Source organism: Chanos chanos, chromosome 3 (genome assembly GCF_902362185.1).
Source record: "Chanos chanos chromosome 3, fChaCha1.1, whole genome shotgun sequence".
NCBI lineage: Eukaryota > Metazoa > Chordata > Actinopteri > Gonorynchiformes > Chanidae > Chanos > Chanos chanos.
This window is the reverse complement of record NC_044497.1, coordinates 5,586,258-5,599,206: the sequence shown is the minus strand read 5'-3', so window position 1 is coordinate 5,599,206 and position 12,949 is coordinate 5,586,258. Positions and strand designations below refer to the sequence as shown.

Genomic DNA, 12,949 nt, shown 5'->3' with positions numbered 1-12,949 from the left:
ATCAGACAGTTTTGCTCCGACAGTAACTTTCACCTGCTGTCCGACGAGTTCAATGTTAAGCCCTCGTGGCCTTTTGGGAGTGGAACAAACAACAGGGGTCACAGTTCACACCCCACGGAACTGTCATGTACTTAAAATATCACAGAGGAGGCAGTTTGGGAGATTTCGATGGGTATTGATTGAATGAGTTGATTTCTTACATTGGTCAACTGTCATATTGTAAGTTCTCTGAATATGTGCGCTCTGCAATCGTTTTAAGCCTGAAGATTCTTGTCACCGTTGTAGTGTTTATACGATGGTTTTAACTGAGGCAATGTTTCACTGCTAATGACTGGTTGTAAATAAGCCCTGCTTTTGTCTTAGACACTAGTGGATGACTTGTTTTGTTTTTAGGAAGTAAGGTAGCCTGGATTTGTCCTGTCTAGCATTCAGATTGGTCAAAATAGAAATACAATATATTATTAATATATTGTATTGCATAGTAATTTGCTCATTAATAAAATCATTTTAAGAAATGTTTTTCTTTTATTTTTCATTTCTCTTGAATGCTTCAGTAAGCACTCCTGTTACATCAACATAGGCAGTATGCCATTACTATCGAAGAAGGTTGCTTTCTCATAATTCTGAAATTTCAAGTTGATATTGATAACCACCATTAGAAACCTATTCCAAAAGCTTCTTGTGTTTGTGGCACGGATCTGTAACAATCTTTTCAAAGTGGTTGTTCTGTATTGTAAAACAATTACGCAAAGAACTAAATTTTGACAATTTCGCACCATTGTTTTTTTGGGGTTTTTTGGTGAAAAATGGTCATTCTCTGGATCTTAAATTTGACTATGAGCATAACCTGACATTGTCCTGCTGAAACAGATTTCCTTTTTAGCACGAGTTATTATGTTACCTATTATGTCACCCAGTTTAGTAACGTAAGGCGTAATTCAATGCTGTACATTATGTACGGGAACAGTCAGCTTTAATGTTCTGGTTCGTAACACACAGCACTGAAGGAAACCTCTACACCGGTAACTTAGAACAGGGAGCGATTGTCGCTGTGTTTTCTCTGGCGGACGGTTATAGTCTATTGGTATATATCTCTGTCAAACGCTGATGGAGTTTCTGGCACTGTGTCCCCGTGGCCATGGAGCTCAAATTAAACCGAGGGAGTGGATAGCAACACTCCCCCCCCTCACCCCCTCCCCTCCCCTCCTCTCCATTCACTCACATTCATGATCCCAGTTGTCATTACCCACTCTTCACTCTGAGGTATTTGTGTACTGTTACATAAGCACAAAGTCTTTCCCTCTCTCTGTCTCCGTCTCTGTTCCTGTTCGGCTTTGGAAAAATTTAGTCCCTCCTGGAAAAACTTTGGATACTTTTCCTTCTGGTTCAGATATGTACAGGGGACTAAGATCTTTCTCTGAAGTAAAACACGGAGCATTGTCACATTCATCATAGCTTCTCAGTATATATCAATCAAAGAAGCACTGGGTGCCACAAGAATAAATAAGGGAGGATTTTCTTAGCTCTAATAGCACAAAGCAGCTGCCGAGTTTCTGAAATAACACAGTGCTGTTTTAGTCATGGGGTGCCCAACAGGGTTCAAACATGGCTTAAGCAAATGTAGGAGGCCTCCTTATACTACTGAGTCCCCTACGTTAATACAGCCCTTTTAAGTTATGACTGCGAGTTTACATTGAATTACTTTGAATTGGTTAATATATTTCAAATATTAATGAATCTTGGGAGGAGATATTACACATGTCTCTTAACACCTCAGTCAAGAATTTCCAGCTTTAACCAAAAGATATCCCAAACTTCACATTTGTGCAGAAGTTGTTAAACCAATCAAGACTTTGATGATTACCTGTACAGCTGAAATTGGCATGTTACAGTTGGGTAGGAAAAAATATTTGCACTCCAGTGAGTCACCAGCAGTGGTAGAACATTGCTCCAAACTTAACTCATGAATTACATTTTGGCAGTGACTCAGTGCTCCACCAGGGGGCACCCTCACTGTGGACCGTGATCTCACCCATACCTCTCCATGTGTTCATGACTCAGTAGGAAGGTCTGTGCCTCCTCAGGGGGCAGTGTGTCAGCTGTGGGGGTAATATTTCACATGTACCAGCATAGATTCCACAGCTTTGTGAGGACCCAGTCTATAAATAATCCAGCAGCTGGAGTTTGGTTGAGGTGTTGAGACAGCTGAGAGAGTCTGTCACCCTGATGGTAATACAGAACTGGGACCAACTTCGACTCTTCTTTCTGAGCCCGGGCGGCGAAGGAGCCAGAGCTGAGGAGTGTTAAGGAGAACAGTCCGGACAAGGTCGTACGTGAACGTTCATTCAAAGGGTTTCGAAGACCTCAGGTTCCGGGCTAAAATGGCTCTGCCCATCGACCCTATGGAGGAGCCCCGTATATACCAGCAGACGTTGCTACAGGACGGCCTCTGCGACCTGCTGGACAACGACAAGTTTGTGGACTGCGTGTTGAAAATCAAAGACAAGGAGTTCCCGTGCCACCGGCTGGTCCTGGCCGCCTGCAGCTCTTACTTCAGAGCCTTCTTCCAGTCGGGCGTGGAGGAGAGCAAGCAGCGCGAGATTGTTCTAGAAGACGTGGAGCCGGGCGTGATGGGGATGATCCTGAGGTACCTGTACACGTCCAACATTAACGTCACCGAGCAGAACGTTCAGGACATCTTCGCGCTGGCCAACATGCTCCAGATTCCATCCATCTTCACCGTGTGCGTCTCTTTCCTCCAGAAGCGTTTGAGCCTCAGCAACTGCCTGGCTATTTTTCGTCTGGGCCTGATGCTCGACTGCCCGCGCCTGGCTGTCTCGGCGCGTAACTTCGCCTGCGAACGCTTCCAGCTTATCGTCCGCGACAGTGAGTTCCTGCAGCTGAGTCCAAGTGAGTTAGCGGCCATCGTCGCTTCGGACAGCCTGAACGTGGAGACCGAGCAGGCTGTGTTTGAGGCTCTGATGAAATGGGTCGAACACGACCAGCAGAACCGCGTGAAGGAGCTGCCGGACCTTCTGAACTGCGTCCGGTTCCGTCTGGTTCCCGAGGACTATTTTGCGGAGAAGGTGGAGAGGCACAAATGGATCAAATCCAACCCCGAGATCGGAGCGATGCTGCAGCTGGTCAAAGACGCTCGTGGGGGGAAGCTTCCTGAGATCAAAAAGGCCAAGGGCAAGAAGAGCGAAGAGAAGAAAGTAACGGAGGAAGGTGATGGAGCAAAAAAGGAAGGAGAGGAGGAGGAAGAAGAGCAGGAGCTTCTGCCCGGAATTCTGAATGACAACCTGCGATTTGGAATGTTCCTCAGAGACCTGATGTTCATGATCAGCGACACGGGAACAGTCGCCTACGACCCCACGGGAAATGACTGCTACGTGGCATCTCTGTCCACGCAGATCCCCAAAAACCACGCCAGCCTGGTCACAAAGGAGAACCAGATCTTTGTAGCAGGAGGACTTTTCTACGATGAACACAGTGAAGAGCAAGCTCTTAACTCCTATTTCTTACAGGTATAGACGTTTTTTTTTTTTTCTTCATGAAATGTTTCATCAAATGTTGTAACCACTCTCCAAGACCTCCAACTGATAAGATATTGATTGACTGATGTTTGACCACATTTGCTGATATTTGCCGTACATTAATAATAATTTGAGTGATTCAGTTTTATGAAACCTCTAACACTCACAATATGACACAAAATATGTGACCATTAATTTGGTGAAGGAACACACATAAAAATCCCAGGTAATCACATATTCAGTTATTGCCTACAAAAGAGTGTTTGTAAGTTATTTCACCATGTGCTTGCTCTAGCGAGTCTCTCTATAATGTGGTCTCCAACCCTGAGCTTTCTAAACTTTTAACGGCCCCTGATTGTGTCTCATGCCTTCTTCACTGTGACCTCTCACCTCAGTTTGACCCCATGAGCTCAGACTGGCTAGGCATGCCCCCAATTCCATCCGCACGTGTCCTGTTTGGGATGGGCGAGGCGGAAAATTCCATCTTTGTGATCGGAGGAAGGGAGCTGAAGGAGGGAGAGCATACCCTGGACTCAGTCCTGGTCTACGACAGACAGTGAGTACACTTTACACGTCCACGGAACAGATATAAAAAAAAAACCACCAAACAAAACTGCTTGACTATAAACATGGTAACGTCTACAAGTTTTAAACTGAGTTTCTCAAATCTGGCCTTGGAGGTCCAGTGTCCTGCTGTGTTTTTTTCTATCGCTATTTAATCAAGGCCTGATAGTAAGACCAGACAGAAAACAGATGCGTACACGCTCCTCAGCCAATCAGAGACCACCACAGTATTTTACTGATATCAAAATCAGCTGGGCTCCAATCCAGCAGACCGTATCTGATCTGATCTTTAGCAGTTTTAGAAATCATTTTTCAGTCCTCTTTGAGAAGAATAACACAGCGAACCCGTTATAATTCCTTCTGAGCTGTAACTCCGATATGTGCACAATTTGTTAATTACTTCATTTCAGAGAGTAAATAATGGCAATGAATAAAAGTCACGAAAACACATAACTATTTAAATGAATCTTGGACTTCTCTCATTTAAAGGTCTTTCAAATGGGGCGAATCGGATCCACTACCATACGCAGTGTATGCCCATGGAACAGTATCGCACAACGGATTTGTCTACGTGATAGGAGGAAAGGATGACAGCAAGTAAGTCCATCATAGGATTTGACCTTATTTTTTTCTGTTATCATTTCTAACGTAATATGGTAATCAGTTTGAACTGGTAATAAGGTAGACGGATGTCGTAACTGTAATGGGAGTCGTTTATTATTTAGATTAATAAAGAACAGTTTGTCTTGTCAGTTCTGTTGATGTACATTCTTACAGGACATGCATCCTCTCTTAAATTGTACTGATTGTATCGCTACTACATATGGTGTTAATTACATGGGATTTGACGATGCTGGTCAGTTTATCTGTTATATGATTTCTAACTGTGAGAAAACTGCCTCTGCGAAGAAACCAGTGTTTCTCTAATTGAAACGATACAGGGCATGCCTGAAGAAGGTGTGTGCGTACGATGCTGGCAAATTTGAATGGAAGGATTTAGCTCCTATGAAAACGCCACGGTCTCTTTTTGGCGTCACCGTGCACAACGACAAGATCTATGTAGCAGCTGGTGTAACGGACGCGGGAATCACGAACAGTGTGGAGGTGTACGACATCGCGACCAATACGTGAGTGTCTCGAGGTCAACCCTCGGCTAAAGGCTTATTGTAATAGTTATTAGCAACTTGATTTAGCGGTCAAATTGAAGGCCACAGCTGAAATGATAAATTATTCTGTATTATGACTGTTTTGAAATGAATGAACTGAACTGTACGAAATGAATGTAAGAATCTATATATAATCGAGGACAGATAGAAAATACCGTATACATATGGTATAATTTATTTTGCTGTTTCACTATACTTATGCTTAGAACATAATAATCAAATACGATTTTAATGAGAAAATCTGACCCTTAAGGGCAATTACTATACAGTATTGTACAACCTGTAAAGTTTGACCATTTCTGCATGTTGGTAAAGTGTGTGGCACATAAATTCGCCCCCCACCCCCTTTTTTCTGTAGGTGGTCAGACTTTGTGGAGTTCCCTCAGGAGCGTAGTTCTCTCAGTCTCATCTCTATGGGAGGATGTCTGTACGCTGTCGGCGGGTTCGCAATGGTCCCCAGCGAAAATAACGACGAGCTCATCCCTCGAGAGATGAACGACATTTGGAGGTGAGATTTACTGTCCTATTGTAATGGATTTGAATATACGTGAAACGCCAGCTTAGGTGCAGTTAGTCAGACGGCCTTGCGAGTGCACTAAAAGCCCAGACTGATATTTCAGTCGATGATGCATCCTTTAGGATTTTTGAAGGCGGGAGGTTTGGCCCTGCCTGACTCACCTCTACTGCACTAACAACGTATATCAGACATTTGGGAGGTTAAAAAGCACATTTGTGAGAGGCGGTGCTGAAAATTTCATAGACTTTAGCACTGTGATATTTAAAAGCTGTGGTTAAATGAGGCCAGGCTAGTTAATCCCTTTGGCGTTGAATGGCACAAAAGTCAGCGTTGTCCATATGTCAGTGCCTCTGGTGATGGGATCAATCTATTTCCAGCTCAGCCCCTCTGAAAAACGAGTAGAAATTTTAAGTCGATAAAATTGGAGTGATTCACAGTTATTTCGATTCAGTTTCTCCACTAGATTTAAACCAAGCACCAGTTTAAACAGCTGGTTTTCATCCTCTTCACAGAAATAAAATGAGGACGTAATGCCATTAAAAACCTCAGAATTTGTTTTGCATGTTTTTTTGGAAGTTTGAACACTGAAAGAATCTGACTGAGCTCTCTCCTCCTCCCTGTCGCGCAGGTACGATGAGGCAGAGAGGAGATGGAACGGCATTCTGAGGGAGATCCGTTACGCCTCCAGCGCCACCGTCCTCGGCGTCCGGCTGAACACGCTGCGGCTCACCAAGATGTGAGCCCTCCCTCTGCTAGCGCCCCCTACTGACGAAACGTTATCCGGTATGCTGTACCTCAGCATAGGGACTATGAACTGAATGACTCTGACAGCTGGCGGAAGGCAGAGTGCTGTTAAAGCGCTCGTAATGACAGCGGGTTGGCTGATGAAAGTGCTAGGGGAACACACTCAAGGAGAGGAGAACGAGGAGGAGGGAAACTCAAACGATTCGCCGGAAGGCTGAGGCCCCACTGCTTTTCCCTCTAACCCCTTAATTAGCGACTCATTTTTTTCGCAGGGAAACCTGTGTTTTGCACGCATTAGTCAGACATAAAGACAAAAGCAGTTTGTTAATATAAAACCTTTTGCGGGACCGCACCCCTCTAGGACTGGATTTGGGCATCCCGGGAACATAGGAAGCCTGACATAATAACAAAAAATGAATGTTCATGTTTCACTGGAGTCAGCTCAGGCTTTGGGTAAGGTTTTGAGGAGCACAATCGTTTAAGAGGACGACATTCTGAACATTTGCAATGAGGGACAAAGAACCAGAGCTGCTGTTGACTTAACCTCTCACACAAGGGTTTTACTGTTTCCTCTATGACATCAGTGTCTTATCTTTCAGTTTATGCTCCTTGCCCCTTCAGAATTTAGCAGTATCCTCCTTTTTCTTCAGTGTTTTTATGTCTCTACGGTAACAGAGAACCCCCTTTGTGAGTTGTGACAAACGACAGGGGCTTTGATCTAGGATGCTGAGGGTGCACCTTCAGTGCACCGTCAGTGCACCTTCCTTAATTAAAGGGCTGCCTCTCCCTCTGACCCACATCAGTCACCCAATGCGATCTTCAGCGAACTGTCGCAGTAAAAATAGCGCATTATCTGCAAAAATTACACATTTTTTGAAGACTATAATTGAAGCCCACAACCCAATTAACGGAACAGCGTCGGATCGCTTTTGAATCTGAGAGCGAGGGGGTCGGCAGGCGGCCCAGTAAAAGAGTGTATGGATCTTTTTAATCACAGACACAGACACTCACTGGTGCACTGCATGAGCTGCTATTACAGCCTCAGTTCATATGCAGACTCCATACATGTTCCCGGTGTGCTAGTGTTTAATTTGAATAGACCTTGATTAGAGTACAACATAACTGTAAAAAAGAAAAAAAAAATTTAAACAACAATAAACTTTTAGCATTGTGTAATCTGTATGTCATATACTCTTTCAATCAGCGTAGCATTTTTTTTTAAACCTGTCCAATAAATAAAAGAAATTTTGAATTGTTTTCATGGTAACATTGTCGTCATAGCGACATAAAAGCACTCTCTTATGACAATCATAATGTAATTTCTATTGTGATACGTTTCGAACCATTTATCTACTGTGGATTTAACTGTGCAGTTATCAGATACTGTAAATTAATTCACTTTTTTATAACTAAGTGATTATGTTAAATTCTCCTCTGTATAGATAAGAGTGTAGATAGATGCTGGAGAGACACTCTGGGCTACACAGTGTGACCCTGGGCAGTGAGTGAGAACAACAGCAGATATGCAACAGCTGAAGCAAGAGAAAATGAGAAAACAGTCTGATGTTAGTGTGTCAAAAGAAAAACACAAGACAGCAAGATTTGGTATAATGTTTCATTTAGATTAATTACTATTGAAATGATTCTTTTTATTTTATTCTCCTGTTACAGACCATGAACGCTAACTGATACAATAAATGACATTAAATTCAGTCTAACGATATTAGCACCTCTGGACACTAGTGTCTTTGTATCGCTTTAGTATTCTGTTTATAAGAACCAACCAACACGACTACTGTCTACATATGTTCTCTGTACACCAGGGGTGGACTGGGTTTTACATAGTCAAATGCAGGATGAAACACGTACAGGCGTTCCCACTCGCGTTCGGTTTAATACGTGTGAAACAATGGGTGGCAAAGTAAGTGCAAGAACCCGGAAAACGAAAAGTGATTACGTGTGATTTGATTTGGTTTTGACATCATTTTCTATAGTCACTATGTGAGAAACAGGCTCACCTCAAAATGAGCACTGACCGAAATATCACGCAAGACCCGACAATTAATGTGCAAATCCACTAACATCCTTCTCTTTGACTGTTTTAAAAAAAAAACAAAAAAAACAGCAGGCCTCTGACATAAAACCAAACTGGAGAGAACAATATTTGTATCTAAATCATTTTTTTTCTTCTACAAATCACAAAACTCCTTTAAATGTGCAATTACTCAAGGAAGGAAGAAAAAAAATTATACATGCTTAAATGGTGTTCTTGCTTAAAAAAAAAAAAGTTCTTTGAACACAAAAAGGCCTCAAACAAACTCCTCATTCTTTCTTAATTAGCAGCAAACCAGGGATCATCACATTCCCCCATGTTAGGGAAAACGAAAGTGGTAGGAACTAAGAACATTCAACCCAATACAATCCCTTTGAGACAAGCATCTCCTTAAGTACACACAGTCACATCCATCAGAACCAGACCAGTGAGGCTGAGATTCAGTTAAAGTTTGACTGCTGAAGGCAAGTGTACCCAAAGCTACTTAATGTCAAGCCTTCAGCCAAAACAGTCCTCTCTCTTGATCTAACCCCTCAACATTTGCTCGTTAACACACAACAACAATCCCGTACAACTTAAAAAGTCACGCCAACATTGGGTAATTTACTCCAGCGTTGGCATTAAAAGGAAGGCAAGGGCGCCATGGGTCCACACTCAAATTAAAACAATCTTCTGGTTAGATAAAACCACAAAACTACAATTTGGCCTCTTGCCCTTGAAAAGAACATGTAAGACTCAAATTTTTCCCAATCCGTAGATTAAAAAAAAAAAAAAAAAAAGTTTCCAAACTGAAAAACGAGCCTTATAAAAATTCACATTTGAATATCTATACACAGAGCCTGCTCTTAACCAATCGGTCTCCTCCACCTTCAAAACGAGAAAAGTGCCCTCAAACTTATCACCACACGTTTACAAACGCAAACATCTTCGAATCTATAAAGTGCTTCCAAACATGAACAGCTTTGCATTGAAACTCGTCAAGAAGATAAGACTCCAAACAACGAATGTTAAAGTCGACCTTTAAAGGGAAAGTCCGCAAACAGGTCGGACGTCACACAAATTGCTCTCTTAAAGGGTTACAAACATACACACATCTAAGTCCTCTAAACACGGTAAGCAAACTACCATTAAAACCTGTGTCAAATATGCACTTTACATACCTCTGTCATTTAGCGGAGATGTCCTCAGTGTCTACATTCTACCTAACATAGTTCTAACAGTGTTATGTTACTACTCACATATTTTCAAAGCACAAAAATTGGACGCTGAGATGCATCTTGGATTAAGGTTTCTTCCCTTCGTGTTAAATGTACGCTCACCGCATACTGGGATTAGTCTGAAAGGGACTGGTTACACATGGCGAATACCAAATCAACAGAAATAAGGTGCTGGAAAGTAAGTCATACAACAAAGTCACACAATTTAAAAAAAAAAAAAAAAGATGAAAATCTCATTTGGACTAAATCAGACTTGGCAGGAGTTTCAAACATTGTTACATAGCCTCCATTCCGTCTCGTGTTTTTTTTAAAAGGTTTACAAAATCATCTGGCACTGAACATTTATTGCAACGTCATACTCTCCCCTACTCCAAACAATCTCTTTTCTCTTCATAAACATGTTCGTTCGCTTTTAGCGCTATGGTGATAGTCTTTGCCAAAGTGCAAAGAGTAGTAGCATCACTATTACCGCTGATTATCAAATGTCCAGTCGAGACATAACAACATTCACTAACATTGCAGCTTCACTCCGTTTAAACACGTAAGGCAACTTCAGTTCAACACCACACCCACACAGGCCAAAACCATACGCTTAGTTTCTTATTAAGGTATATGAAAGCTCACAGGGACATCCAACGAAACAAAACAAATATGCACACACACACACACACACACAAAATAAAAACTGTTAACTATTTAAAAGTACATCAGTTCTCAACATGTAGCAAAATGTTTCTTTTCTTGGGGCTGCGCTTGCGGTACGATTAAAACCATACCAGCACGGGAAAAAAGCAACTTGGATTGTGTTTAGAAACAAAATGGAGGAACCACAGCAGGAAGTCAAAGTTCTGGATAAGAACTAAGGAAATATCTGGCCGCAAATACGCGTCTCCAAGAGTGCAAAGTCTTGTACCTCTTCTAAGTACATACCAAGTACTCTTCATTGTATGTACTATGGTTTGCGTGAACTATGTTTTTTTTTTTTTTAATTGAACAGAGTTATGCTAGCATTCCACAGGGTGGCAGTCATTCTCATGTGGAGAGTAACAGTGGGCTTTTAAGAATTCTCATGGAGCAGGATTTGCTGAGCTTTCTAACTTGACCGTATACATTTAGTTTCTTTCTTTCTTTTTGGTTGAGAATCTTGATGACAGTGTAGCTTAGCAGTTTCAGGAAAATCAAATTTAATCCAGAGTTTCTTTGCTAAATCGTTAAATTATCTGTCCTTTTTTTTTTGTTGAAATATTCCAAAATATTGCAAAATATCTGGAAATATATAAAGGGTTGACCAGTAGCACAAGTTAGATGTTAGTAACAGATATAGGGCGGCATTTGACCTCAGCTCCCGCACACGCAGACACACACACAATTTTATACAGAGGTCAAATGTCACTTCCTATCTCATTCATATCTTGACTTAATAACAATAACACCAACACATTAAAGAATAAAGATTCATAGCTGAACCAATCTACCCAAACCAAATAGCTTCAGTCTTTCTCTGTGACTTTGCACTGTAGTTCAACACTGCCAAACACCACACATTGTCTGAAAAAGTACCATAGCAAAACAATTTGACGTTAACCATAAACAGCATTCAGATCACCTCAGTTAGCTGAATCCTCTGACACCGTTCATACATCTGTCATGAAGCTAAGGTGTGACGGACTAGTATAAGGTGCTTGTTTTTTGCTTTTGTTTTTTTTGTTTTGTTTTTTTTTTTTTTAAAGAAATGAGACCTTGTACAGCTTACCACCTATACAAAAAGCCTCTCCACATTCATCCAAAAGCTTTCTCTAATACTTCCTCTCACAGGCAGTCTCACATTCAGCGGACTCACATTAAAATGTAAACAAGAGGAAACGATTATACAGAAAACCAGATAGAGTACATCATATATTTACAGACTAAATATATATATATATGTATATGTATATTTATATATATAGATAGATAGATAGATATAGATAGATAGAACTCTGTGTATACACTTTGAAATATCTAATATAAGGAAGAGGGGTGGTCTATAATACTGCATTAAAAAAAAAAGGTGTTCATTCTTTATCCTCTCCAACTCTAGAGGGGAACCATTCATATCTGCCCTACATTCTCTTAATATCTTTTTATGAGTTTGAATCGTAGGACTCTTACATATGATCTTACATTCAAATCTCAGAATGACAAAGACAGGAACCAAAAAAAAAAAAAAAAAAAAGTGCATGACAAGACGCACCTCTGAGACACACGTCGGTTTGGACAAATCGTTTCAAATAAAAACTCGAAATGGTGCTCGCATCCCCTGTAAAACAAAACAAAACCAAAAACATTTTTTTTAAAAAATCTCCGGCAGTGAAGTACGAACCTGCTATTACAAATCAGACGTTGTAATTAAGATCGTATCAAAATAGAACCTCCAAATAAAAAAAAGAAAAAGAAAAGAAAAAAAAGAGAAAGAGAGGGTACAAGCAGAGAAAGGAACCTTTTAGGTGATGAATTGAATTAAACAGACCTGCATTGTTTCGTTAATTTAAAAGGTTGCAGCTACTGTGTTAGAGCGTTAGCCTTGGAAAGCTGTTCACATCTTTCCCTTTCTCTATTTGCCAACCTCTCAGTGAAGAAACGTGCGAGTCTCTTGATTACAGAAGAGAACAAACTGAAACTCAGAAGGCCTGGAGTGGTGTAGAGAAGTGGCACGTGTTAAAAATAATTACTTCTAAAACAAATAACGAAAAAACAACAACAACAACAACAACAACAACAACCCAGTAACACAAATGAAAATAGCTCACCCTCCATAAAAACATAATGGACCAGGTCTAGCTTATAACTGAAACACTCAGCTACTTCGGAAGCTAAATTCACATCAACTGCTCTTTAAGGGGACAAGTAACCGGAGGCGGGGGGGGGGGGGGGGGGGAATAAAAACAACAACAACAATAACAACAAAAAGAATGGTTTTTAGAAGTTCTGAAGGCTCAGATTCTCCCATCACATTCATGGTCAACAGAAGGGCCAACGTTACGGGGAAAGTGCCGTGCATCTTAACATAAAGAAAAAAAAAAAAAAAGATTTATAAACAACTTTGCACAACGCGTAACGTCGCGCTAAGCAGCTGTTTAAATCTTAATCTCAATAGAAGGTCATGTGACCGC

General features: G+C 41.2%; 1 protein-coding gene across 1 annotated transcript; it reads left to right on the top strand.

Moving 5' to 3' along the window:
• Positions 1-2,381: 2,381 nt before the first annotated feature.
• Positions 2,382-6,523, top strand: klhl40b (kelch-like family member 40b). Its single transcript, XM_030769599.1, has 6 exons — positions 2,382-3,527; positions 3,932-4,092; positions 4,590-4,697; positions 5,042-5,227; positions 5,625-5,774; positions 6,412-6,523. The coding sequence occupies exons 1-6, from the start codon at positions 2,382-2,384 to the stop codon at positions 6,521-6,523; spliced, it is 1,863 nt and encodes a 620-aa protein (XP_030625459.1).
• The last annotated feature ends 6,426 nt before the right edge of the window (positions 6,524-12,949 follow it).